At 42.0% G+C, this 27,693-nt stretch overlaps 1 protein-coding gene across 1 annotated transcript in view; it reads left to right on the top strand.

Moving 5' to 3' along the window:
- Positions 1-27,201, top strand: part of LOC134602592 (aldo-keto reductase family 1 member C1-like) — a 50,358-nt gene extending 23,157 nt beyond the window's left edge. The window contains exons 2-9 of the mRNA XM_063447614.1: positions 2,854-3,021; positions 4,893-5,009; positions 12,723-12,803; positions 21,741-21,863; positions 21,944-22,053; positions 22,529-22,694; positions 25,028-25,110; positions 27,026-27,201. Coding sequence (XP_063303684.1) covers positions 2,854-3,021; positions 4,893-5,009; positions 12,723-12,803; positions 21,741-21,863; positions 21,944-22,053; positions 22,529-22,694; positions 25,028-25,110; positions 27,026-27,068 — 891 coding nt within the window. The 3' untranslated portion in view covers positions 27,069-27,201. The remainder of the gene's footprint in view (positions 1-2,853; positions 3,022-4,892; positions 5,010-12,722; positions 12,804-21,740; positions 21,864-21,943; positions 22,054-22,528; positions 22,695-25,027; positions 25,111-27,025) is intronic.
- The last annotated feature ends 492 nt before the right edge of the window (positions 27,202-27,693 follow it).

Consider the following 27,693-nt stretch of genomic DNA (forward strand, 5'->3'; position numbering starts at 1 on the left):
GGGTCCTGCCGTCTAAAACAGCAGTTGTCTTACCTCCTCGTTCCTGAACCTGAGTTCACACTCATCGACGGGGACACCCCAGCACTTCTCACGTAGAGGCCGATGATCTCCTGGACAACAGACCAGTGGCGCCGAGACGAAGGGAGGTCCACGCAGAAGTTCAGGGGTGCAGCCGTAGAGAACGTGGGCAAAGATAGACCGTCTCACGCCTCTGCCTCTCAGCTACCGTTGAACGATGAGCTTCCCGGCCAATGCACCAAATGATACCGGAGAAACTGACAGAAGCCAAGCACAGAGAGATGGACACAGGTTTCTTCAGGAAGGAAGAGATTCTTTATTGGATCACCGATCGGGACTCAGAGGGACTAGCGTCACCAAAATACAGCAAAGTCTGAGTACTGAATACATAGAGTACATTCCTTATATAGCACTGTAGCTCCTCCCACAATTAACTACACCCACACATACCCTTAACCTATTTAATAAATAGAGTCTAAACTCATCCATCCGGTCTAACCACGTGGCTCATCTGATACAAAGGAGAGGGACGCGTAATTCCAGTTCTTACATTCCTGCACCTGGTCAGTACAGTGATAACAGTATCTTAGCTACGTGTAATTAACTAACTGATACTACAAACACATATACATACATATGCCTTGTGGCAATCTTAGCCTGCTAAACTTGTATTTTACTGGAATTACATCACAGTTCCAATCTCCCCTCATCTGCCTGCCCCCAAGTACCCTTTTCCCATATGCAGTACTGTGAAGAAACCTTAAGGTGGTGTGAAAAATAAACTATGTAAAGTATTGAGGAGACTATTAATTCTGACCAAATTCCAAAGTCCATTTGTAGAAATGTAGCCACAAACATGCAAGGAACCTCCACTATGCTTCATTGTTTGCCTGCAAACATTTATTCGAACAGACTGCTTATCCTACAGACAAATATGCCAAATTTCGATTAATTTTCCAAGCCATATTTCTGCCCACCCCCTCGTTTCTGTGTTTTCATGCATAGGTGAGGTGTTTGGACTTGTTATGTAGTTACATAGTTACATAGCAGAAAAGAGACTTGCAGCCATTGAGTTTAGCCTTCCTCACATTTGTTTTGCTGTTGAACCAAAAGAAGGCAAAAAAAAAAACAGTTTGAAGCACTTCCAATTTTGCAAAAAACTAGGGAAAAAAATCCTTCTTGACCCCAGAATGGCAGTCAGATTAATCCTTGGATCAAGCAGCTATTGACCCTACATTGAAAAATTATATCCTTGAATATTCTGTTTTTGCAAGTATGCATCTAGTTGCTGTTTGAACATCATTACGGGCTCTGATAAAACTTCTTCAGGCAGATAATTCCACATCCTTATTGTGCTTACAGTAAAAAAAAAAACGTTTCTTTGCCTTAGACAAAATCTTCTTTCTTCCAGTCTAAATGCATGACCTCATGTCTTATGTAAAGTCTGGTTTGTGAATTGATTTCCACACAAGGGTTTGTATTGGCCATGGATATATTTGTATAACATTATCATATCCCCTCTCAGGCGACGTTTTTCTAAACTAAATAGGTTTAAATTTGTTAATCTTTCTTCATGCTGATATGTTCCATTCCTTTTATTAATTTTGTTGCCCGCATCTGCACTTTTTCTAGTGCCATAATATCCTTCTTTAGAACAGGTGCCCAAAATATGTGGTCTTACCAGTGATTTATAAAGAGGCAAAATTATATTCTCATCCCGGGAATAATTGCCCTTTTTCATGCATGACAATTCCTTACTGGCCTGAGCCACTGCTGATTGACATTGTAGATTGCTGCATAGTTGCATAGTTTGTTGTCTATAACAATCCCTAAGTCCTTTTTGTGTGTTGTTATCCCTAATTTACTTCCATTAAGGGTATATATTGCTTGGGCATTCATTACGCCGAAGTGCATAACTTTGCATTTTTCAACATTCAATTTCATCTGTCATTTGAGTGCCCAGTTCCCCAGTTTATCTAAATCACTCTGCAGCAAAGTGTTATCTTGCTCACATTGTATTACTTAGAGTTTTGTGTGATCTACAAACACTGAAACATGACTTTCAATGTTTTTTTCAAGATCATTTATAAACATGTTAAATAGAAAGGGTGCCAGAACGGAACCCTGAGGGACATCATTTGCCACCTCTGTCCAGCTTGAAAATTTACCATTAATGACAACTCTTTGTACTCTTTTTTTAAGCCAATGTTCTACCCAAGAACAAGAATTTTCATCTACACCAATTTCTTTGAGTTTGAACACTAACCTATTGTGTGGAACTGTATCAAATGCCTTGGCAAAATCTAAATAGATCACATCCACTGCAACACCCTGATCTATACTTCTACCTACTTCTTCGTAGAATGCAATCAAGTTAATTTGACATGACGTGCTTCATATTTTTGCTGATAACCATGTTCTTCTCAAGGAATTCTTGAATATTATTCCTTAATAACCTTTCAAATACTTTTCCAGACACAGGAGTTAAGCTCACAGGTCTATAATTTCCAGGCAAGGAATTTGAACCTTTTTTGAATATAGGAACCACATCTGCCTTCCTCCAATCCTCCATGAAAGGTTTGGCTTTTTGGTCCTAAATCTGCAATGAAGACAACTTCTGACTAGACATTTTTAGACAGTAGATAGCAGATCGGTGTACCAGCATATCAGAGGCTGTGTGTGGATTTGGCCCCACATTACATATCAATCTGTGCCGATGCGGGAAAATCTATGAGGTTCCCAAGCATTGGGAAAATAAATTTGAGAGCGAAATTTTGGTCACCCCATCTTAAAATAGAATGAGTGTATTATAAAATGTTACTGTTCTTGTTCTAGGTTCCTGCTGCTGACAGTGAGAAAGCTGCAAAGATAGCCATTGATGTGGGTTTTCGTCATATTGATGGGGCTCATCTGTATTTTAATGAGAAAGAGATTGGACGTGCAATTCAAGAGAAAATTGCAGATGGGACCATAAAACGACAAGACTTATTTTACACTGGAAAGGTGAGGACTTCTGTAGAATCGACTACAAATGATTTTCAGCCCACTAGTTAACCTGTCTAATTTAATTACCTATATGCTTAGGTACATGTACAGATTAGCGATATTGGAATGTTTAATGACACCAGAAATGGGCATATATATTTTTAGAAAGGAGATATGCAGCAGAATAAAGTTGATTGTAAATGCACACTAGTGATTGTAAATGTCAAAACTAATTTCTACAGAATGTTTGTAGACAAAGCAGTTATTGCTGATGGACTTTGGGGTTTTTATTTCAGACCTGTCTGCTTGCTAGTTTTCTGTATTCTAGGATATGGTGAAAACGCTGTAGTTCCATCTGTCAGAGATCAGGTGTTAATTCTTACTGAGGGCATAATAAAAGTTGAAAACTGCACTCAGTAGTTTGCTTTTGAGTGGAGGGAAGTTCTTTATGGCTCTTGCTGAATTGCTCCCTGTTAGAGATCATTTGGTTTGCTATATTGCCTTACTTAGAATAATAGCATTGGACAAAGTATTATATATTTAGAGAATGATTCACCTCTCTGCCCATGCCTTTAGCATCCTAATAAGAATTCATTTTCTTTGTTCCTATGGAAACATAAGAAATCCAGCTTTGGTACTCCATTTAATTATTCCTACATCTACTGCACCCTAAACGCTCCAAATTTGTACTAGTTACTACATATGTGACTTGTTACTACAGTAAATGGTTTACAACAATTATATAATTGAAATATTCATGTGTGGTCCGGTCCCATAATCTTTAGGCCTTAGTCCAAAATTAACTAAGAACACCCATAGAGTCTTTTCTTGTACGTTATACACACAATACCCTCATGTAGCCCTTTATTAATCCATTTTCAACACTAGAATGCTATACCCCACATCTTTCGCTAAAACATGGATCCACAAAGGAATTTTCACATCGCCACTATAGCATGTTTCAGCAATCTAAATTCTATCTTCCTGATCAGGAAATTTATAGGTGTAACCAACTTATCTTCTTCCTGAGCAGTAACTTGTAGTATCCAGCATCATGTAATCTCCTAATAAAATAATGGCTTTTTATAATGCTCCCAGGAAAGAGAAGATAATTACTATTTACAATGCTGACCTGTTACAAACACATACCTTATGCACTTCACTTCACATTAAGATAAATGGAAAAAATAACTCAACTCATTGACATTTATCCTCTGTTAGTTTAAAAATGCTAATCACAAATCAGGCCATACTGGTATGTGTGCTGTGTAGCATTACAAAAATCAGCATAGCTGTGTACATCAGTAAGAGACAGAAGATAACAGTATAGCCTGACAGGAAGAAGGGCTACCAAATAGTCATTTAATTCATGTATTCCACACCCCTAGAAAATAGGGAAATTTCCTAGCTCAAGTAATGATACAATTTATACTTATTGTATTCCTAGCTTGAGTACTGACACACTTCATACTCTTGTTGTCCCAATCTTACCATACAGACATTTTTATTATAATTAAAATTAAGTTTTAATTGTTGGTCATTGTTCTTTTCTTTTTTCTTGAGTGTAACTCTCTCAAGGGTTACCTCCACCCATTTATTTCTATTAGACATGCAACCTGCTGTGCAGTCACTACTATCCTCTCCCACCTTCCCCCAAAAGCCAGAAGTTCCTCAGCAATCTGTAGTGCTTATTATGCTTGCAGTGATCGTTAATATTGTTGGGCTAGAAATATTTATGCTATGAACACAGAATTACTGGACATAGTACTACCATAACATATATTTCATGGACTATTTAAAATATGCAACTATAGAGTTATTTTTCTGTAAATTTTCTGGTAGGTAGAATTATCTGTAAATGGAACACTTAGATTGTTGTTGTTTTTCAGTTATGGTCCACCTTCCACGTGCCAGAACTCATTCAATCGCATGTTAAACAGTCCCTCCAGACTCTCCAACTAGATTACATGGACCTTTACTTGATCCACTGGCCATTTTCTTTAAAGGTATGTGCGACAGTTATATTTTATTGTATTTTATTATTGCCTTTGTGTTTTACTATATGGTTTTATTGCTCCACCATACATTAAATGTAGCATTGTTAAAGGTTTGTCCCAATTTAAAGGGACACTATAGTCACCAGAACAACTACAGCTTATTGAATTTGTTCTGGTGAGTAGAATCATTACCTGCAGGCTTTTTGCTGTAAACACGGTCTTTTTAGAGAAAATGCAGTGTTTACATTACAGCCTAGTGATAACTTCACTGGCCACTTCTCAGATAGCTGTTAGAGATCCTTCTTGGGTCATGGCTGCCTAAAATGCATCCAAACATTCGGTGTCTCTTCCCTCTGCATGCAGACACTGAACTTTCCTCATAGAGATTAATTAATTCAATTCATCTCTATGAGGAGATGCAGATTGATCAGGGCTATGTTTGAATTGTGCTGGCTCTGCCCCTGATCTGCCTCTTTGTCAGTCTCAGCCAATCCTATGGGGAAGCATTGTAATTGGATCAGGCTACCATTTATGATCATGTCAGCAGACAGCTTGTTTTCTGAGACAAACAGCATGCGAACGGCGAACGCGAACTTCCGCAAATGTTCGCGAACGGGCGAACCGCGATAGACTTCAATACATTGGCGGATCCAGGGGGGGGGGGCAACGGGGCAATTGCCCCCCCCGAGATTCTCCCCTGCCGGCTAGTGCAGGGCTGGCATTGCCCAAGCGCCAGCCCTGCAATGTGCCTGCGGACCGGGGAGGGAGATCAGTGATCTCCCTCCCCGGTCCGCAGGCACATTACTGACAGCCGACCGGCAGGGGAGGGAGAGAGGACCCGGGAGCTGTTACCAGCAGCTCCTCCGGGTCCTCCTCTCGCGAGATTTGGAGCGTTGCCGCGGTTACCACGGCAACGCTCCAAATCTCGCGAGAGTGAACTCTAGCCCTGGAGCGCGGGCTAGAGTTCACTGGAACCACTGGACCACCAGGGATTCCCCACTGGGACCACCAGGGATCCATAAATATCCCCCCTCCTCCTCAATAAAGGTAAGAAGGGAGGGGGGACATAAATATATTTTATTAAATACATTTTTTTTTTTATTAAAAAGCCTCCCTTCCCTCCTCCCCTTCCCCCCATACACACTGCCCCACATACACTGCCCCCATACACACACTGCCCCCATACACACACTGACCCCATACACACACTGCCCCCATACACACACTGACCCCATACACACACTACACACACTGACCCCCATACACACACTACACACACTGACCCCATACACACACTACACACACTGACCCCATACACACGCTACACACACTGACCCCATACACACACTACACACACTGACCCCATACACACACTGACCCCATACACACACTACACACACTGACCCCATACACACACTGACCCCATACACACACTACACACACTGACCCCATACACACACTGACCCCATACACACACTGACCCCATACACACACTGACCCCATACACACACTACACACACTGACCCCATACACACACTGACCCCATACACACACTGACCCCATACACACACTGACCCCATACACACACTACACACACTGACCCCATACACACACTACACACACTGACCCCATACACACACTGACCCCATACACACACTACACACACTGACCCCATACACACACTGACCCCATACACACACTGACCCCATACACACACTGACCCCACACACACACTGACCCCACACACACTGACCCCATACACACACTACACACACTGACCCCACACACACAAACACTGCCCCATACACACAAACACTGCCCCCATACACACAAACACTGCCCCCGTACACACAAACACTGCCCCCATACACACAAACACTGCCCCCATACACACAAACACTGCCCCCATACACACAAACACTGCCCCCATACACACACTGTCCCCATATACACACTGTCCCCATATACACACTGTCCCCATATAAACACTGTCCCCATACACACACTGTCCCCATACACACACTGCCCCATACACACACTGACCCCATACACACACTGACCCACAAACACTGCCCCACATACAAACACTACACACACTGCCCCCACATACAAACACTGCCCCCATACAAACACTGCCCCCCATACAAACACTGCCCCCCATACACACACTGCCCACAAACACACACTGCCCACAAACACACACTGCCCACAAACACACACTGCCCACAAACACTGTCCCCATACAACACTGTCCCACAAACATTGTCCCCATACAACACTGTCCCACAAACACTGTCCCCATACACAATGCCCCATACACATACTGGCCCGCACACACTGCACACCTATACACACACAGTGCCCTACACACACTGCTGCCCCCCATACACACATTGCCCCAAACACATACACACAGTGCCCCCCATACACACACTGCCCCACACAGACATACAGTGCCCCCATACACACACTGCCCCCTAACACACACACTGCCACCCTTACGCACTCACACTCACTTCACCGCTCACACACACTGCACCTTTCACACACACTTCACCCCTAACACACACCACTTCTCCTATGCCCTATATCCCAGCAGACCCCAGGTAAGTTGTCAAACTGTTCTTAAACGGTATGACTACTTACTCTGGGGTGGGATCCTGGCACTACTGGCACCATAACTACTACACTGAGCTGTAGTGGTTATTGTGCTAGGATTATTTTTTTTAAATAATCTACAAGTGCCCCTCCCGAGATCAGGCTCTGGATCCGCCACTGCTTCAATAGGCAGGCGAATTTTAAAACCCACAGGGACTCTTTCTGGCCACAATAGTGATGGAAAAGTTGTTTCAAGGGGACTAACACCTGGACTGTGACATGCCGGAGGGGGATCCATGGCAAAACTCCATGGGAAAATTACATAGTTGATGCAGAGTCTGGTTTTAATCCATAAAGGGCATAAATCACCTAACATTCCTAAATTATTTGGAATAACGTGCTTTAAAACATCAGGTATGATGATGTATCGATCAGGTAGTGTAAGGGTTACGCCCGCCTCACAGTGACAGACCAAACTCCCCGTTTAATGCACCGCAAACAACCGCAAACAGTCCATTTGCACAACCGCAAACTCCCCATTTGCACAAGGTTGGATACCAAGCTAGCCATGTCCCGTTCCTTGTCCTCACTGATGTCATTGAAGGTATCTTCCTCCACCCAGCTACGTACAACACCAAGGGTCCCCGAAAGGTGACAACAAGCCCCCTGTATTTTTTTTTTTTAACTGTACACTACTGTTACACCAGATATGAGTTGCACTGGTGTGACACTGTGCCCTGGCAGGCCCTGAAACGCACACGTGTGAAGGAAACTGACTGCTATTATATTACAGTCAAAAAAGGTTTTTTTTTTTTTTTAAATGCAAGCTATTGTGACACCAGATATGAGTGGTGGCACTGGGACCACCTTAAAAATATTGGATATCGCTAAAAATCATGATCACTGTAACGGACCGTTTCAGCAGACAAGGGGTTATAATCCGTTTAGGCGGTATTCCCCTTTCAGATATAAAGGCAGCTTCAGTAAAACACCAAACTCCCGAATTAAATACAAGTTAATGCGCCAAACTCCCGAACTGCATACAAGGGAATAAGGTAGCACTCCAAACTCCCGAACCGGAACCTCACGAATAGCTGCTAGCAGACGAACAGGAAAAGCTCCCAAGCGGCTTACACTCCTGGCAATCAGTCTCTATCAGCATACAGTGAATACCCCCAAAGATGAGACAAGGCTCCGTGTTGAGGGTCAAGCAGTGGTCTGGTTTATTATGGGCAGTATTTATGCAGGTCTCCCACTTGGTGGACACTCCCCTAGGGGACCAAATGGGAGACTGTAACAAAAGACATACAGGTATCAATTTAGGACATACAGTCACAATACTTTCCCACAATGCATCCTGGCTTCCTCTCCTCTGCCCTGGAGATAATTGAGAAGTAATTCAATTATCTCCCAGGACAAAGGCAAATCGCCATTATGCACATGGTGAGCACAAAGTCATATTTTATACATAAAACACAGACATGTCACACATCCCCAGATAGCTGGGATCTGAGCGCACAAAACTACCGAATAGCGCTCAGATCCTATTCACACAGTTCAATTGCCATGGAGCCAAAGTCTTTAATTACACGAATAGGCTCCATGGCATAGCTATCTGGGTTAACACATTCACATAACAAAAGTACCGGATGAACATGTATTCGTTAGATCTGTACGAATAAGAACCAGGCGGCGGACGGCTCAGCGGTGTTTGTGCAAATACGTGTCTGTTTTTAGATCCATGGTGTAAGCGCTGAACACCGCTGGCCGCTCGGGACTTTTAAAATGGCCGCCGCCACGTGTTCGGTAAATGAACAAAGACCACCCTGTATTAACCGCAGCTTCAGGGAGGTAAATTGGCGGCACACTCCAGCTCCCAGGTGGTCGCACCTTCGGCAGTTTGTTCGGTAGATAAAATCTACCGAACACCCCGGCAGAAAGGCACGAATAAGCCTTTCTGCAGGGAAAATAAAGTCTTTTAAAGTCTGGTCCATAGTCCAAAGGCAACAGGCGGGCAACCATGCTTCTCCAATGCAATGTGGCGAGATTGCTCTCGTCACAATCACTATATACTTTCTCTACAAACCTCTAAAACGAACCAAACTACTCATCCATCCGCTATGCCACTTTAACCCACCTAGAACTAGTTCCCAGTTAAAATACTTGACTCTTACTTACCCACGCTCAGTCATGCCACACACATTTCACCACTACTCTCACTGAATCCTTCTGACTACGGCTAAATTCATCTTCTACATCAGAACACTACTCCTAAGATTGGGTTGTATCCATGTCTCGGGTCTTTCATTTAGAATAGGGGCAGCTTCGGTCTCCTTCAACACTGACACTCCAGTGCATATTATTAAAAGATTGGGCAGATGGAAATCCTCAGTCTACAACCGATATATTCCTCATCCGAGAAAGAAATGAGGAAAGCTTTTAAAAGTTTGGCTTTGTAAATTTGATGCAATAAGTGTGTTTTTCTTTAATACCTTTTCACCCTCTTTGCATGAACCCGATTTACATATATTACTAATATGTTTCTGAACATATATATTATATTATTCACTCACTCACTCTCTGGGCAGGCCTAAGACATCATGCTGCCTAGGTCCAACCAGGGCCGGTGCTTGCATTTTTAGGTACATAGGCGAAGATGCATTTTTCCGCCCCCCCCCCCAAAAAAAAACAACAAAATCTTCACCTATGTGCCTCTTAACCAGCCCCGACGTCCCTTTCTTAGTGTTCTTCTCCCCTCTCCCCTCTTTTCCCTGTCTCTTGGTGTTTCTCTCCCATTCCCTTTAGTGGTCACACTCCCCTGGTGTGCCTCCTACCTCTATTGTTTAGTGGTCACACTCCCCTTCCTGGTGTGCCTCCTACCTCTATTGTTGCATTGCCAAGCGGAGCAGATCCCCTAAAGGAGCTTCAGTTTTCTGTACCCGGCCGGACTGACAGGGAATGCTCTCTCTGTGAGCACCTCCTGTCAGTCTGGCCAGGTACAGGAAACAGAAGCTCCTGTACCGCACTCCGCTCCGCTCCGCTCTGTACACACTGACAGTTGCACACTCAATGACAAACACACAGACGTCACTGACAGATACAGACTCATTGATCTGACACACTCATTCATTGACACTGACAGACCCACACTGATTGACACTCATTGACAGACACACTGATAGTCACACACAGACTCAATGAGAAACATACTCTTACTGATTTGAGACACACACTCATCATACACTGACAGACACACTCATACACTCACATGCACACACACTTATACAATCACTCACAGACACACGCTGTCACTCACAGACACACGCTGTCACTCAGACAGACACTCACACACAGACACACACGCTGTCACTCACAGACACACACGCTGTCACTCACAGACACACACGCTGTCACTCACAGACACACACAGACAGACACTCACAGACAGACACTCACAGACACACATGCTGTCACTCACAGACACACACGCTGTCACACACAGACACACACGCTGTCACACACAGACACATGACATACATTCACTAATTATTTTAATAAATAAAACATTTCCACCCAGCCTCCCTACCTGGAGAGCTGGTGTGGATGATGGATCATTCCCTGTGGTCCAGTGGGGCTGCTGGGTGGCGTGCGGCAGTGCTGTGATCAGGCGCGGCGAGGGAGCTCTAATCTCACCGCTCTGCTCCCTCGCGGGCTGTCTGCTGATACCGTGGAAGCCGGAATATGACGTCATATTCCGGCTCCCGCGGCATCAGCAGACAGTGCGCGAGGGAGCAGAGCGGTGAGATTAGAGCTCCCTCGCCGCCGCCTTATCACAGCACTGCCGCGCTGGGGTCCAGATGATGGCCGGCAGGAGGGAGAGCTTCCCTCCTGCCGGCCACTGAAATATTGCGCCCCCAGAGCCCGTGCGCCCTAAGGCGGCCGCCTGTGCCGCCTTATTGACGCGCCGGCCCTGGGTCCAACGATAAATGACTATGGGGGATAATGTATAATAAACAAAGGTTACTGGCTATGTAAATGATAATGTAAAATAAACACAGGTTACTGGCTATGGGAGGGATAATGTATAATAAACACAGGTTACTGGCTATGGGAGGATAATGTATAAGAAACACAGGTTACTGGCTATGGGGGAGATTATGTATAATAAGCACAGGTTACTGGCTATAGGGGGGATAATGTATAATAAACATAGGTTACTGGTTATGGGGGGATAATGTATAATAAACACAGGTTACTGGCTATGGGGGGATAATGTATAATAAACACAGGTTACTGGCTATGGGAGGATAATGTATAATAAACACAGGTTACTGGCTATGGGAGGATAATGTATAATAGACACAAACACAAAAAAAAAAATGAATGCAGCATCAGAATTAATCTAAATTCTATGCTGTCTGGGAGGGAGGGTATGCTGCTGATTGGCTGGAATGTGTCTGCTGACTGTGAGGTACAGGGTCAAAGTTTACTCAATGAGGACGAATAGGGGGCGGACCGAACATCGCATATGTTCGCCATCCGTGGCGAACGCGAACACGCTATGTTCGCCAGGAACTATTCGCCAGCGAACCGTTCGGGACATCACTAATGCAGAGTTACAGCTTCATGCTTGAATACAGTAAGATTTTGCTATATTTATGGAGGCATGAGAGGCCCAGATGGTGGTTTTAACACTATAGGGTCAGGAATACATGTTTGTGTTCCTGACCCTATAGTAATCCTTTAAAAATACTATTTTGGTTATAATAATTAAACCAAGATTCCAACTGCTTTAGCAAAGCTGCACATGCCCCTGCTCCCTGGTGTATTAACTATCCAAGTAATTAGGATGAGTTGACAAGTGACCTGTGTCATTAATAAAAAATAGCCAAGTTAAAAAAAAATTATAATTAAAGTCGATTTTCTTTTATTATAACAATTTTGGTGAAAGTTTTCAAATTACATTATCAACTGTCGTGAAAAGGTTAAAGTGTTTCATAAAGCAACAAATTAAAAGAGTAACAATTTTCCTTGCCAAGATCTTTGTCCATCTGTTCTCTTTTGCCTGCTGCTAAAAACTTCTGGCAATAAGAGTAAATTGAATTAACATTCATTTACTTTCAGTCTGGAGGAGAATTTATGCCAGTGGATGAAAATGGGAAAATTATTTTTGACACAAATGTTGACCTTTGTGCAATTTGGGAAGTAAGTACTATTAATTTTTCCTTGTTTGAAAGTCAAATAATCATCTCTGTATACATATATATATATTAATTACTAAAATGTAACTCATGTGACAACTTCTTTACTGGGTGCTTCTTCCCAATTCTACAAATCTGGGAGCCCTGGATTGAGGAGCATTTGGGGAAAGGGGTCCCTCTCCCTCTTCTATTCTCACAGCGCACTTCTCTCTCCATCCCCCTGCCCCCCTTTTCTTTAACTTTCTTTCCTTCTTTCTGTCCTCTTCATTCTCCTATCCCTTCTACCCTCCCTTCTTCTTTGCTATCCTTTTTTGTCCCCTCTTATCCCATTCACTCCCTCCCTTTCTTAACCTCTGGATTATGTCATATGACAAACTTTTAGAGTAAAAGTTTTATAATTTATGTGACTGGAGCTTGCCTAGAATGTTGTTCATGCATGCACATGTACTTGTATTAACTACGGGATGCAGAGGAAAGAGCTTGAACTCTATAAAACAGGGACAGTATGTGCCAAATAACCTGGAGAGGCTGGTATCACAGAGTAAATAATAGCCTTTATTCAATATTAGTGAATAGACCGCTAATGTTTTAGAGAGAAAGTACAAAGAGAGTACAAACAGGTCCAATGTTTATTTGCAATGGATGTTTCCTGAATATGTATGCATTTTAAAACAACAAAAAGGACAGATGTGGTCAGATTCAAGAAATCAAATGAAACTAACCGCATCTCTGGAAATAACTATAGCGGCAGTGTCTAGGATTATAATGCTGGCTGTAGGTAACAGGTGTAACTGTGAACCGCTAAGGGTATCACTATAGACCCATGAGCAGAAAAAATGCTACTAAATACCAAAATGAAGTATATACAAAAAATTACTGCTAAATGCAAAAAATAAATAAAGTATATACAGTGGTACTAGGATTCCACGCCTGTCAATAGAAGGATATGTATAGGTAGGGATATAATGAGCCAAATGGCAACAGCAACTCACCCCTAATTATCAGCTTTAATATAGTGCACTATAAGGAGATGAGAAAAAATCCCCAAGTCCCAACCATAAATACCTCCTATAGAGATAGTAGTAGATACAGGGTAAACAGAGGCTCCAAATGAGGCTAGTACAGGGGTGAAGGGAGATTGAGGAGGGTATGCAGTATTAATAGCAGTCAAATTCGGACTGCTAGTTTTAAATTTAAACAACCTCTCTCCCTGTAAATCCTATACAAAAAGGAGTATAGGTCCCCAAATCCCAACCATAAATACCTCTTACAAAAAAATACTAATGATAGATACAGAGTAGACAGAGGCTCCAAATGGAGCTAGTACAGAGGTAAAGGGAGATTGAGGACGGTAAACGGTCATAATAACAGTCAAATTCGGACTGCTGGTTTAATTTATAAAGCCTCTCTCCCTGTTAATCTAGCTAGACAGGCATAGAAAAGAAAGAGTAAATCAAATATACATTAAGTGATTAACATGGTGCTAAAACCACCAGTGCCCAGTGCTCATATCCGTGATATGAGGAAAAAACAGGACCATAGGGATGCAGAATTAACTGTACCAGGTCCGGATATATCGGAACATTCATTTACTGCATTTCTGCAGAGTTTTACATCCAGGGTTTGAGAGTTTTTAGAGCTGTCACAGTAATATATGGGGTTAAATGGGGGTTTGGCCGGCCCATCTCATCTCACGACCCGCCCACTAACTTCAGATGGATAGGGTCTATCGAAGAGACAGGACTGCCCTCTTCACGTCAGGGGTCCAACCTCCATGACGCAAGACCGGATACATCACGTGACTCGGGAAGCGCCGTGTCACGTGACCGGCATCAATTGCTCCCCATAGATCGGGACAGCTCAAAGGACTTAGGACACACCGAGCTATGTGACCGGCATCATGCGCCTCCCTCCATAGGGCTGGCGGGCGGGTTCGCGCGGATGTGCGCCCGCCCACCTAGTCCCTATTGGACAGATCGTACCTACATGATGGGGTCGCAATTATTTACAAATAAGCCTTATGATTGGCTCAGTCCATATCACATGGGGCTGGTCACATTACATGTCCCATGACACGTCGGACCATGTGACCGGCATCAAGCCCCGCCCCCAATAACATCTCATGTTACCCTGGAGATTAGAGCGAATGTAGTACAGCTGATATCACACTCCTCCTGCTCCTATTGGTCAAAGGTACTCATGCCTCCTGGCACATCACATATAAAAGAGACTCATTAACAGTCTAATGTTAGCCCCTGACGAAGGTGCTCCTTTTTAGCACCGAAACGTACGTTGGGCAATTTGTTTTTTCCTCATATCACGGATATGAGCACTGGGCACTGGTGGTTTTAGCACCATGTTAATCACTTAATGTATATTTGATTTACTCTTTCTTTTCTATGCCTGTCTAGCTAGATTAACAGGGAGAGAGGCTTTATAAATTAAACCAGCAGTCCGAATTTGACTGTTATTATGACCGTTTACCGTCCTCAATCTCCCTTTACCTCTGTACTAGCTCCATTTGGAGCCTCTGTCTACTCTGTATCTATCATTAGTATTTTTTTGTAAGAGGTATTTATGGTTGGGATTTGGGGACCTATACTCCTTTTTGTATAGGATTTACAGGGAGAGAGGTTGTTTAAATTTAAAACTAGCAGTCCGAATTTGACTGCTATTAATACTGCATACCCTCCTCAATCTCCCTTCACCCCTGTACTAGCCTCATTTGGAGCCTCTGTTTACCCTGTATCTACTACTATCTCTATAGGAGGTATTTATGGTTGGGACTTGGGGATTTTTTCTCATCTCCTTATAGTGCACTATATTAAAGCTGATAATTAGGGGTGAGTTGCTGTTGCCATTTGGCTCATTATATCCCTACCTATACATATCCTTCTATTGACAGGCGTGGAATCCTAGTACCACTGTATATACTTTATTTATTTTTTGCATTTAGCAGTAATTTTTTGTATATACTTCATTTTGGTATTTAGTAGCATTTTTTCTGCTCATGGGTCTATAGTGATACCCTTAGCGGTTCACAGTTACACCTGTTACCTACAGCCAGCATTATAATCCTAGACACTGCCGCTATAGTTATTTCCAGAGATGCGGTTAGTTTCATTTGATTTCTTGAATCTGACCACATCTGTCCTTTTTGTTGTTTGATTTTGTATATATGGGGTTATGCCCCTTCTTGAGACATCTGGAGTCTCTAATTGGTACACCAGTCTCTGAGTAGACACTCGGCATTACTTCCTCGGGTTATCCGGGGTTGTCGGCACAGGTGTACACCCAGAGACACTGAACTTTTTGTTCTCTGTTTTCCTGTTTACAATTGGGTTTTAATACCAAGTACCAATCTTGTGTATCATGGCTAGCTTTTTATTTGATAAATCTAAGAGAGACGTTTGGTGCAGGGACACAGATCAGGTTTTTTCTGAACAGGACCTAACTAACCTCTCAGTAAATGACAACATTATCTCATCCTTTAACCGTTTGACTAATCTCTTCCAACAACAAATCAAAACAGGATGGGAAATCGCGCCACTTGACAACTATTTAAAGAAAGACCTCATTCCAAGGGGCCTAAGGGTACAAAACATACCAGCATCACACATAGAGGAGGAGGAATTTACTAAAGAGTGGGAGGAAGCCGCAGGTATATGCTCCAAAAGATTTATGGAGATACTCTGCAAATTCGAGACAAAAAGATTAGAAAGAGTTAATAAAGAGGTGGATGAACAGATTGACAGGATTGCAGCTTTTAAAGATGAACCTAATTTTGAATCTTTAGAAACAAAACTCAAGAATAACTTGGATAAATTCCAACAGAACATAAAAATTCGTAAGCATTCCAAGTTCATTAGGGATAATAATGATTTCAAGAGTGGGAATGTATACAAGAGAAGCAGAAATTTTAGGAGGAGTTTCTCTGAACCAATTTCAACATCAGAGTATGAGACGAGTGGTTCAGACTCTGAAAATTCCTCTAAAGGGGGAATGTCGGTTCCGGTTGAACGTAATACCAGAAGTATATTGAAAAAAGGTGGGGTCTCTTTTTTAGGGCAACCCAGTATGGAGGAAAGCCTAGCCCCTCGGACAAGGAACAGAGGCAGACCCCCTCAACAGTTCAGAAGGAGAAGGTATTAACACAAACCCCAGACAACCAAATAATCAACTTATCCTCTTACACTCCCACCAAAAATGAAATACAAATCTTGAGGCGGGGTATGTCCTTTGTTCCAGTGTCTAACTTTGATAAGTTCAACTGGACAAAGGACATACACCTCTTTGCAAGGAAACTGGCCCTTCACAAAATCCACCGCATTAAAGATGAAAAAAGGGCAAAAGACTTAGGGCTACAAGTTTCTGATATAGATGCACTGGATACTCTAGTGGATCTCCTTGTATGCAATGATGAGTCTATACAAAAACAACCCCCTTTTACACATCTGAAAAAGAAGAGCCGGTTCACTCCACATATGGCTGATTTTAAATATATAGACTTATTCGTGGAGCTAACATGCAAAGAAATCGATAAGATCAATCCGAAAGAACTCCCTAGTCAACCTAATAGCAATATTTCCCCACAAGAAAACATCGCATTGGGTAAACTAAGGGAAATGGATGAGGTGATCTTTAAACCTTCCGATAAGGGAGGCAACACTGTCATCCTAAATAAATCTGATTATATATCCATGGTATATAGATTAATCGATGACAGCGAGACATATGAGGTATTGACATGTGACCCTACACAGAAGTATCTAGCCGAATTAAAAACAATCTTGGATTCGGCACTGTCACTATCACTCATATCTAAGGACGAATACAACTTTATGTTTGTTAAAAGGCCGGTTACTGCCACTTTTTACGCACTCCCGAAGGTACATAAGCAACAACCAACATTAAAGGGACGACCCATTGTCTCTGGCAGAGGTAATCTGACCCAGAATATAAGTTTATATGTGGATCAGATATTAAGAAAAGTAGTGTTTGAACTCCCCTCACATCTAAGGGACACCAAGCATACTTTAAATACCATCGAAGGAATTAAGATCAATGGCCACGCTATTTTGTGTAGTCTCGATGTGGAGAGCCTTTACAGCTCAATACCACACGAGGTGGGTCTAAGACATCTTAGAGCAATACTTGATAGCAAACCTCCTGTCTCACTTAGACATAATGAACTGGTCCAAGACTTGATGTCCTTCATTCTGACACATAACTATTTTATCTTCCAGGGTAAACACTACCACCAGGTGAGAGGCACTGCTATGGGGACGGCTTGTGCCCCCTCATATGCTAACCTCCACCTGGGGTGGTGGGAGAGTACAATGGTATTTAATGAACACATGACAAAATACACTAAGTGTATAAAAATATGGAAACGCTACATCGACGATGTGTTGATCATATGGACAGACACCCCTGACCTCTTTCTAGAATTTGTAAACATTCTGAACTCTAACTCCATCAATCTGAGACTGACAAGTGAGTTAGGTGGTAACCAAATCAATTTTCTTGATTTAACTATCTGTCTGTCAGACAAGGGGGTACTTACATCTACCCTCTTCCGGAAACCCACGTCAACCAACAGCTTATTGGAGTGGACAAGTCACCATCCACCCTCCCTTAAAAAAGGTATCCCAATAGGACAGTATTTGCGTTTAAGACGCAACTGCACCACTATAGAAGATTTTAAATTGAAGGCAAAAACCTTACAGCTTCAATTTAAACAAAAAGGATACCCAAACAGATGCCTTAAATCCGCATATAAACGTGCACTGTTGGTAGACCGCAAAGACCTCCTAACTGATAAAAACGTACAGTCTAATCAAGAAACCATAAGATGCATAGGGAATTATGATGCAGGCTGGCATCAAATTATGAGTATCCTGGATAGATTCTGGCCCCTATTGCACCAAGACCCACACCTACAGAAGGTGATCACAACTAAGGCGTCTGTAACAGCACGCAGAGGACGAAACATTAGGGACATCCTAGTCCCAAGTCACCTGAAATCGAACACCCAGAAAATTTCTTGGTTAAAGTCTCCAGTCCTAGGCACATATCAATGTGGAAAGTGTAAGGCGTGCAAATTCATACGCCGTCCTTCGAAAACCTTTCCAGACTCCCTAGGGACACAAGAATTTAAAGTTCGCCACTTTTTCAATTGCCAATCTAAAGGTCTTGTATACCTACTCTCATGCTCATGCAACAAATTATAAGTGGGAAAAACTTCCCGTATGTTTAAACTGAGGATAAGGGAGCACGTGACCTCTATTAACCCAAAAAGACTAATTGACACCCCAGTTTCAAAACATTTGAAACTCCATCATGGGGGGTCATCTGAGGGGATAAGATTTTGCGGAATTGAAAGTGTCACCCTGGGTCCAAGAAGGGGAGATTTAGACAAAAAACTACTCCAAAGGGAGAGTTTTTGGATTTATAAACTTAAAACATTGTCACCATCTGGACTCAACGAGGGTTTTTCATACACACCCTTCATCGAAGATTGAGTGCACCAGACTGGATACTATGTCCCCACACCCTCATTGATCTCTGACATATTTGCAATTTATATCTAATTAAGCTCATTTTTGCCTGATACACTTGTACATTTTGTAATATAGCGTGTAGTGTTTAGTGTAGATTTGTATATATTTCTTTACTTATTTATTTTTTAATTTTTACTCTGTCATGTTTTTCATCTTTATTATTAATTTTTTGTCATGAATACCTTACACAGGACCATAGGGATGCAGAATTAACTGTACCAGGTCCGGATATATCGGAACATTCATTTACTGCATTTCTGCAGAGTTTTACATCCAGGGTTTGAGAGTTTTTAGAGCTGTCACAGTAATATATGGGGTTAAATGGGGGTTTGGCCGGCCCATCTCATCTCACGACCCGCCCACTAACTTCAGATGGATAGGGTCTATCGAAGAGACAGGACCGCCCTCTTCACGTCAGGGGTCCAACCTCCATGACGCAAGACCGGATACATCACGTGACTCGGGAAGCGCCGTGTCACGTGACCGGCATCAATTGCTCCCCATAGATCGGGACAGCTCAAAGGACTTAGGACACACCGAGCTATGTGACCGGCATCATGCGCCTCCCTCCATAGGGCTGGCGGGCGGGTTCGCGCGGATGTGCGCCCGCCCACCTAGTCCCTATTGGACAGATCGTACCTACATGATGGGGTCGCAATTATTTACAAATAAGCCTTATGATTGGCTCAGTCCATATCACATGGGGCTGGTCACATTACATGTCCCATGACCCCTCGGACCATGTGACCGGCATCAAGCCCCGCCCCCAATAACATCTCATGTTACCCTGGAGATTAGAGCGAATGTAGTACAGCTGATATCACACTCCTCCTGCTCCTATTGGTCAAAGGTACTCATGCCTCCTGGCACATCACATATAAAAGAGACTCATTAACAGTCTAATGTTAGCCCCTGACGAAGGTGCTCCTTTTTAGCACCGAAACGTACGTTGGGCAATTTGTTTTTTCCTCATATCACGGATATGAGCACTGGGCACTGGTGGTTTTAGCACCATGTTAATCACTTAATGTATATTTGATTTACTCTTTCTTTTCTATGCCTGTCTAGCTAGATTAACAGGGAGAGAGGCTTTATAAATTAAACCAGCAGTCCGAATTTGACTGTTATTATGACCGTTTACCGTCCTCAATCTCCCTTTACCTCTGTACTAGCTCCATTTGGAGCCTCTGTCTACTCTGTATCTATCATTAGTATTTTTTTGTAAGAGGTATTTATGGTTGGGATTTGGGGACCTATACTCCTTTTTGTATAGGATTTACAGGGAGAGAGGTTGTTTAAATTTAAAACTAGCAGTCCGAATTTGACTGCTATTAATACTGCATACCCTCCTCAATCTCCCTTCACCCCTGTACTAGCCTCATTTGGAGCCTCTGTTTACCCTGTATCTACTACTATCTCTATAGGAGGTATTTATGGTTGGGACTTGGGGATTTTTTCTCATCTCCTTATAGTGCACTATATTAAAGCTGATAATTAGGGGTGAGTTGCTGTTGCCATTTGGCTCATTATATCCCTACCTATACATATCCTTCTATTGACAGGCGTGGAATCCTAGTACCACTGTATATACTTTATTTATTTTTTGCATTTAGCAGTAATTTTTTGTATATACTTCATTTTGGTATTTAGTAGCATTTTTTCTGCTCATGGGTCTATAGTGATACCCTTAGCGGTTCACAGTTACACCTGTTACCTACAGCCAGCATTATAATCCTAGACACTGCCGCTATAGTTATTTCCAGAGATGCGGTTAGTTTCATTTGATTTCTTGAATCTGACCACATCTGTCCTTTTTGTTGTTTGATTTTGTATATATGGGGTTATGCCCCTTCTTGAGACATCTGGAGTCTCTAATTGGTACACCAGTCTCTGAGTAGACACTCGGCATTACTTCCTCGGGTTATCCGGGGTTGTCGGCACAGGTGTACACCCAGAGACACTGAACTTTTTGTTCTCTGTTTTCCTATGTATGCATTTTAAATTTTGTCATGTGTTAGAAAGCGGCAGATGTTTAACGGAAATCACATACATAAACAAATTTGACCTATGGCTTTCTTAGCGATTTCCTAGACTTTCATTTTGAGTTGCGTGAATTTAGTTAACTGTCTCCTAAAGAACTTGTGTATTGGGGAAAGCTTGCCTTGATGCCAGGGTCACTTGCTTCCTAAATCCCTGAAGATGTACTCCTCACCTTGCACTGATTTACCTTGGTAAACACCGTGCATGCCACAAGCTGTGAGTTAGAGGGTTACTCCAACCACCATCACCACTTCTGTCACTGGCTACTTGCCTGTTCTAATTGTATTGTTCAATATTGTATCTTTCTTAGCTAGCTAATGTGTATTAACCTTGTACAGGCTCTTGAGCAATGTAAAGATGCCGGGCTGGTGAAATCTATTGGTGTCTCTAATTTTAACCGCCGGCAACTGGAACTGATTCTAAACAAGCCAGGACTGAAGTACAAGCCAGTCTGTAATCAGGTAACTGATATGTATTTGCTTGGCTGAATGTGCAAAATATTTCTCAACTAAGGATTAATAATAATTTTGGAATTGTATAGGTGGAATGCCACCCTTACCTCAACCAAAGTAAACTGCTGAAATTCTGCAAGTCGAATGACATCCTACTGGCTGGATACAGTGTTCTAGGCTCACACAGACACAAGGACTGGTAAATATTCTGAAATGAAAAATACATTTGGATGTATTTCACTTTAATACTATATTGACTCATTCCTTTATATTTACAAGCATGCATTTGTGATGAGTAAGAAACAAAATTAAATGAAGAAATCCATATATCGTTATCCTGAAACTAGGTGCCTCCATTGTAACTCCCTGTCAAACATTGTCATAAACTCTGTCTGTGCACCTAGCAATCAGCATAGAGAAAGAGTACAGAGAAGAGGAGAAAATAAACAATGCTTAGATTTCTCTTCATTTGCAAGGTTTGCCTGCACTTTGCCTTGCCTGTACTAGACTATGATGTAATTTGCTATATTCTTTAATACAAATTTAAAAGAAAATGGTGCATGTCATGAAAAACAGGTTAGCACAAGTTATACATGGTTTTCATTGTAAAAATAACAAAGAAGTGACAGTTCTCCTACCATTAAGTTCATGGAGGTGATCTCTTGTTTTCACAGGGTGGATCAAACCTCTCCAGTGTTACTGGAAGATCCTGTTTTAGCTGCAATAGGAAAACAATACAACAAAAGCCCAGCTCAAGTTGCTTTGCGCTACCAGATCCAGAGAGGGGTCATAGTAATTGCAAAAAGTTACAATCCTGAGCGGATCAAAGAGAACATCAAGGTGAGAAATTGATTGTTCTTCCATATGTATTCCAGGCCCAAAACAAATAATTATAAACTAGTATTTATAAAGCGCCTTTCTCCCAGTGGGACTCAAAACGCATTTCAGCGCACGCTCTCGGAATTAACCAAAATGGCAGGTGAATAGCAATAGATGTTATTATTACCCAATTGATGGTACTCATTTTATCGACCTCGGAAAGATGAAGGGCTGAGTTGAGACTGCCAGATTTGAACCTGTGACCTTGCATTTTTTTTAACAGGCTTTTTAGTCAGGGAATTTACCAAATGAGCTTTGTTGTAATGTCATATAGCCTCAATTTAATATTTTGGATAAGCTTTTCATATAATTTAAGATTTCTGGATACACTTTTAAAATGAGTTAATATTATTAAAACATATTTTATTATAATTTTTGATATATTGATTTTTATAACAAATTAAATATTTGATATTTTAATATTTTGGAAACATACTTTTAAAAGTGTTTCCAAAACTATTACATTATTTGAAAAGCTTATCCAGAAAATGTAAATTGAGGCCTACACTAATCAGTTACAACATTAAAACCATCTGCCTGGTACCCATTGTGCTGCCGGAACAGCTCTTATTCATTGAGACATGGACTCCACGAAACATCTGGACACGTCCTGTGGAATCCATGCAGCAGCAGATCCTTTAAGTCCTGCAAATTGCGAGTGGGGGCCTCCATTGATCAAATTCCATGGATATTTTTCCAACATACATTTATTTCTTCTTTTATTACCTAAACTATGGGTCCTCAAACTCCGGCCCTCCAGATGTTGCTGAACTACAACTCCCATGATTATCTGGCTATCTATGTAATTCAAAGAATCATGGGAGTTGTAGTTCAGCAACATCTGGGGGGCCGGAGCTTGAGGACCCATGACATAAACCATAATCTATGCAGAATTGCTAATTTGTATAACATGACTTGTGGTCAGTCTTACCCTGTCCTTTGTATGCCAGTATGTGGGCAACAATTATTTCTGTACCATTGTGGCATCTAGATACTTTTCTCCCGCATGCCACTCTGGCCCATGGAGCTATTCAAACATTTAAATTTGCTGATATGTGGACATCCCCATAAATCCAACAAACCAAACAAAATATAATTTTCTTCATGTTGATTTCTTACTTTTTTTCATGCCATATAAAAGGATCGCTTGTCTCAGGTTATGTTATTTCTAATGAATTATTTTACTCTGGAGATGTTGCATTATATTATCTTTATATATTGTGATTGAGCTCTTGTACTCTGACCGAGTACCTGTGCCCAGTTCGCTTCCAAATCACTTGCCAGGACCCTGAAACGATTGAACCCTAATCGCCAAGACTTGACAGGAGTGTCTCTGGAGCTTTTCCACCCGACCAAGCTGCAGCTCTCCTTCTAGGCAGGTATCGTCCCCTTTGCCTATTTCTCTGCAGCCCTTCTTCCAGGAAGTATTGTCCCCTCCACTTATTTCTCTGTAGCTTTGCTTCTAGGCACTTATGCATATCTACCTGCAGCTCTCAGACCTGGCTCTCTTTAACCCCTTAAGGACACATGACATGTGTGACATGTCATGATTCCCTTTTATTCCAGAAGTTTGGTCCTTAAGGGGTTAAGTTGCCCAGGGCTAGAGGGATCATGCAGCCAGCCAATGGCACTTCAACTCTGTTACTGGGATCCCTAAAAATCCACACAGTTTCTTTTTGAATTGTCTGTCCTCTTTATTTTTTCTTGGGACTAGCCCATACGCTTATAGGCTCATGACTTATGATGACAACTCAATAAAAATACAAACAATCAAATCACATTAGACAACATACAGGAACTTATAATAACATAATGACATATTTATAAAGGAGTGGGGAAGACAATAATAAACACAACATAACACTCCTGCCTGCAGATTTAGCAATATGCAAATGTCCTGAATATGCAAATTAACAAGCCTTGCTATTCAGGTAGTGCATATAGCTGTTGCTACCAATAGAGGGTGCTGTAAAGGCTCTACAGACAAATTCACCTTGTTAGTAGCAAGCATCAGCAGGACAGGAGAGCACAAACATTTAACCAAAACCAATTATACACAGTCGGCACCTATAATGAGCACAGGGTGGCTAAAACATAAGAGCAATTTAGGAACCTTTGTAGAGTGTCATTCTGCTTCCAGTGATGGTGACTACCATCACACATATATTTGGCATAAGTTGATTATGGCCAATGATCATCAAGTTATTTCTCTTATCTAGAAAAGTGATAGATGGAAAATTGTCGTACCTTTTTAGATCATTTAGGCTATTAATGGACCCAATATCTTTCTACAGGTCTTTGATTTTGAGCTGTCCTCAGAAGACATGAAACTGATTGATGGGATTAACCGTAATTTGAGATATGTTGCAATACCAGTGTAAGTATTTCTTTGATTTTTTTTTTGGTGAGTTATATAAAGTACAGATGGAAAAAATCCGGTGAAAATCCGGTCAAATTCTGACCGCATTGATTCACAGATTTACTATTGCTAATTCAAGTTGGAATTCGGTTGGTCCGATTAGATTTGAAGCAATCGTCTGCATGCATTCGTTGCCCTGCTTAAAATTGGTACTTTTTGCGTCCGAATCCTATAAAATGTACAGGATTCAAAAGATTCACAAAACACAGATTTTAACAAAATTGGAACTGAATGCATCGACAGGATGCATTTACAGATAATCATTTAATTGCTTTTCACAAGCGAACAATAGCAGCGCTAGCAGCCAGCAGGCAAATTGTTAAAACAAAATCTTGGCGGCATGAGAGTTAATTATGTGGTGGGTGGCCAGTGCATGAAAATAAGTAATGGGGAACTGATCACTTTTCACACCTCTGCCCTCCCAATGGTCAGCAGAAAGGGGCCATTACATAAAGCAAACGTGGGGGGACATCCTTATTTGCTATTATTAGCCATTATAGTCAGGGACGTATTAGCTGCGAGGCAAACAAGGCATTTGCCTTGGGCGGCATTTTCCAGGGGGCGGCAAAAAAAGCCGCCCCAAAAGCCCAGGGCAAATGCCTTGTTAGCCTTGTGGCTAACTGACATGCTGGGCGGGCTGATGGGCTGGCTGCTGGACGGGCGGCGCTTGCGAGGGAGCACTTTCCCCTGAGCTATCTGCTCAGCTCCCTCCCTGACGTCATATTCCAGCTCCCAGCCTCACTCTGCGGGCGGTGCGCGAGGGAGCTGAGCAGAGAGCTCAGGGGAAAGTGCTCCCTCGCCAGCGCCCGCACAGAAGCCAGCCCATCAGCCCGACCGTCAGCCCCAGGGAGAGGGAACCCCCCCCCCCCCAGCATTCCTAAAGGTAAGGAGGCTGGGGGGGTTAAATAATAAAAATAAAAAAGTGAGTGATAATGTGAGTGAGTGTGTCTGGTGTTTGTCTGCTAGTGTGTGTTTGTCTGCTAGTGTGTGTGTCTGTCTGTTAGTGTTTATGTCTGTCTGTTAGTGTGTGTTTGTTAGTGTGTGTCTGTCTGTTAGTCTGTATGTCAGTATGTGTGCCTGTTAGTGTGTGTGTCTGTCTGTGTGTGTGTCTGTCTGTTAGTGTCTGTCAATGTGTGTCTGTCTGTTATTCTGTCTGTTAGTGTGTGTGTGTGTCTGTTAGTGTGTGTGTCTGTTAGTTAGTGTGTGTGTCTGTCTGTTAGTGTGTGTGTCTGTCTGTTAGTGTGTGTCTGTGTGTTAGTGTGTGTTTGTGTGTGTGTGTTAGTGTGTGTCTGTTAGTGAGTGTGTCTGTTAGTGAGTGTGTTTGCCTGTTAGTGTGTGTGAGTGTGTGTGTGTCAGTGAGTGAGTCTGTTAGTGAGTGTGTGTGTCTGTTAGTGAGTATGTGTCAGTGAGTGTGAGTGTGTGTTTCTGTCAGTGAATGTGTGTGTGTGTATTTAGAATGTGGGACAAGGGGGAAGGGTTGTGTAGGGGTGGCGCTCGGGGGGGGGGGGGGGGGGGCACAAAACCAGGAAACATCACTGATTATAGTATAAGCAGGGGACCTTGCGTCCCCACTGGCACCCAAGTAGAAGGTGAGTATTTTCTCTGATGCAGTAAATGTAGTTGACTTAAGCCTTTGGTCAAAGAAAGTTAAGCATAGGAAAAATACATAAGACAAAATAGTCCCTACTTTAGCTTACGTTTTAAAGAAAACTAGATCAGAAATAAAGAAAATAAGACCAGATTCTGAGAGAGGAAGAGAGGAGGAAGCAATAGGAGAAAGGTAAATTCAACATGACTTTGCCACTTTAAGCACTAATTTGTGTGGTTACATGGCAGCAGTAGAGCTGTTACCTCTGCTTTGGTTTCTCCACAGCTTTGCCGATCATCCGCAGTATCCATTCAAAGACGAATACTAAAGAGAATTTACTGAACCATTGAGAAAGAACAAAACACTGCAAAGCATTTTAGATCTGTTTTATCTACCAGGTAGTAGAAAAATATATTTTTTTTTAAAAATGTGGTCTTATTCAAAAACAATATCAAACAAAACGGGGCATTTGCAGTAAAGCTAAATTGTATGTGAGATTACAAACATTTAATAAAGATCTTTCTTGTATCAGCTGGTTAGGTGGTGATTTCTTGGTCTGTTGTTGTCTACTCATTTTCAATTGTACAATATCAATAAAAAAAAAATCAGTATTATAAATTCAGGTTAAAAGGGGTTTTGTGGTTTATCAAAGAAACACTACAAACACCATAGTATTACAGCTTTCTTTTTATGCACAATGAAAAACATGTTTATATAACCACAAACCCCAACATTTCAGGGTACATATTCCACAGAAGAAAAACCCAAAAATACAGACACATTCAACTAACGGACTTATGGTTTTATTGTAAAATTGTCAGATCTACCATTTCAACAAATGTCACTTTTCCATATTGTTTCTACTATGCTCACTCTGAGAAACAGATGATGTCCCTTTGCACAGAATGCAAGACTGCTAGACCTAAAAAGACACTGTCAATGTGTATGTTTAG

This window comes from Pelobates fuscus, chromosome 3, assembly GCF_036172605.1.
Source record: "Pelobates fuscus isolate aPelFus1 chromosome 3, aPelFus1.pri, whole genome shotgun sequence".
Classification (NCBI taxonomy): Eukaryota; Metazoa; Chordata; class Amphibia; order Anura; family Pelobatidae; genus Pelobates; species Pelobates fuscus.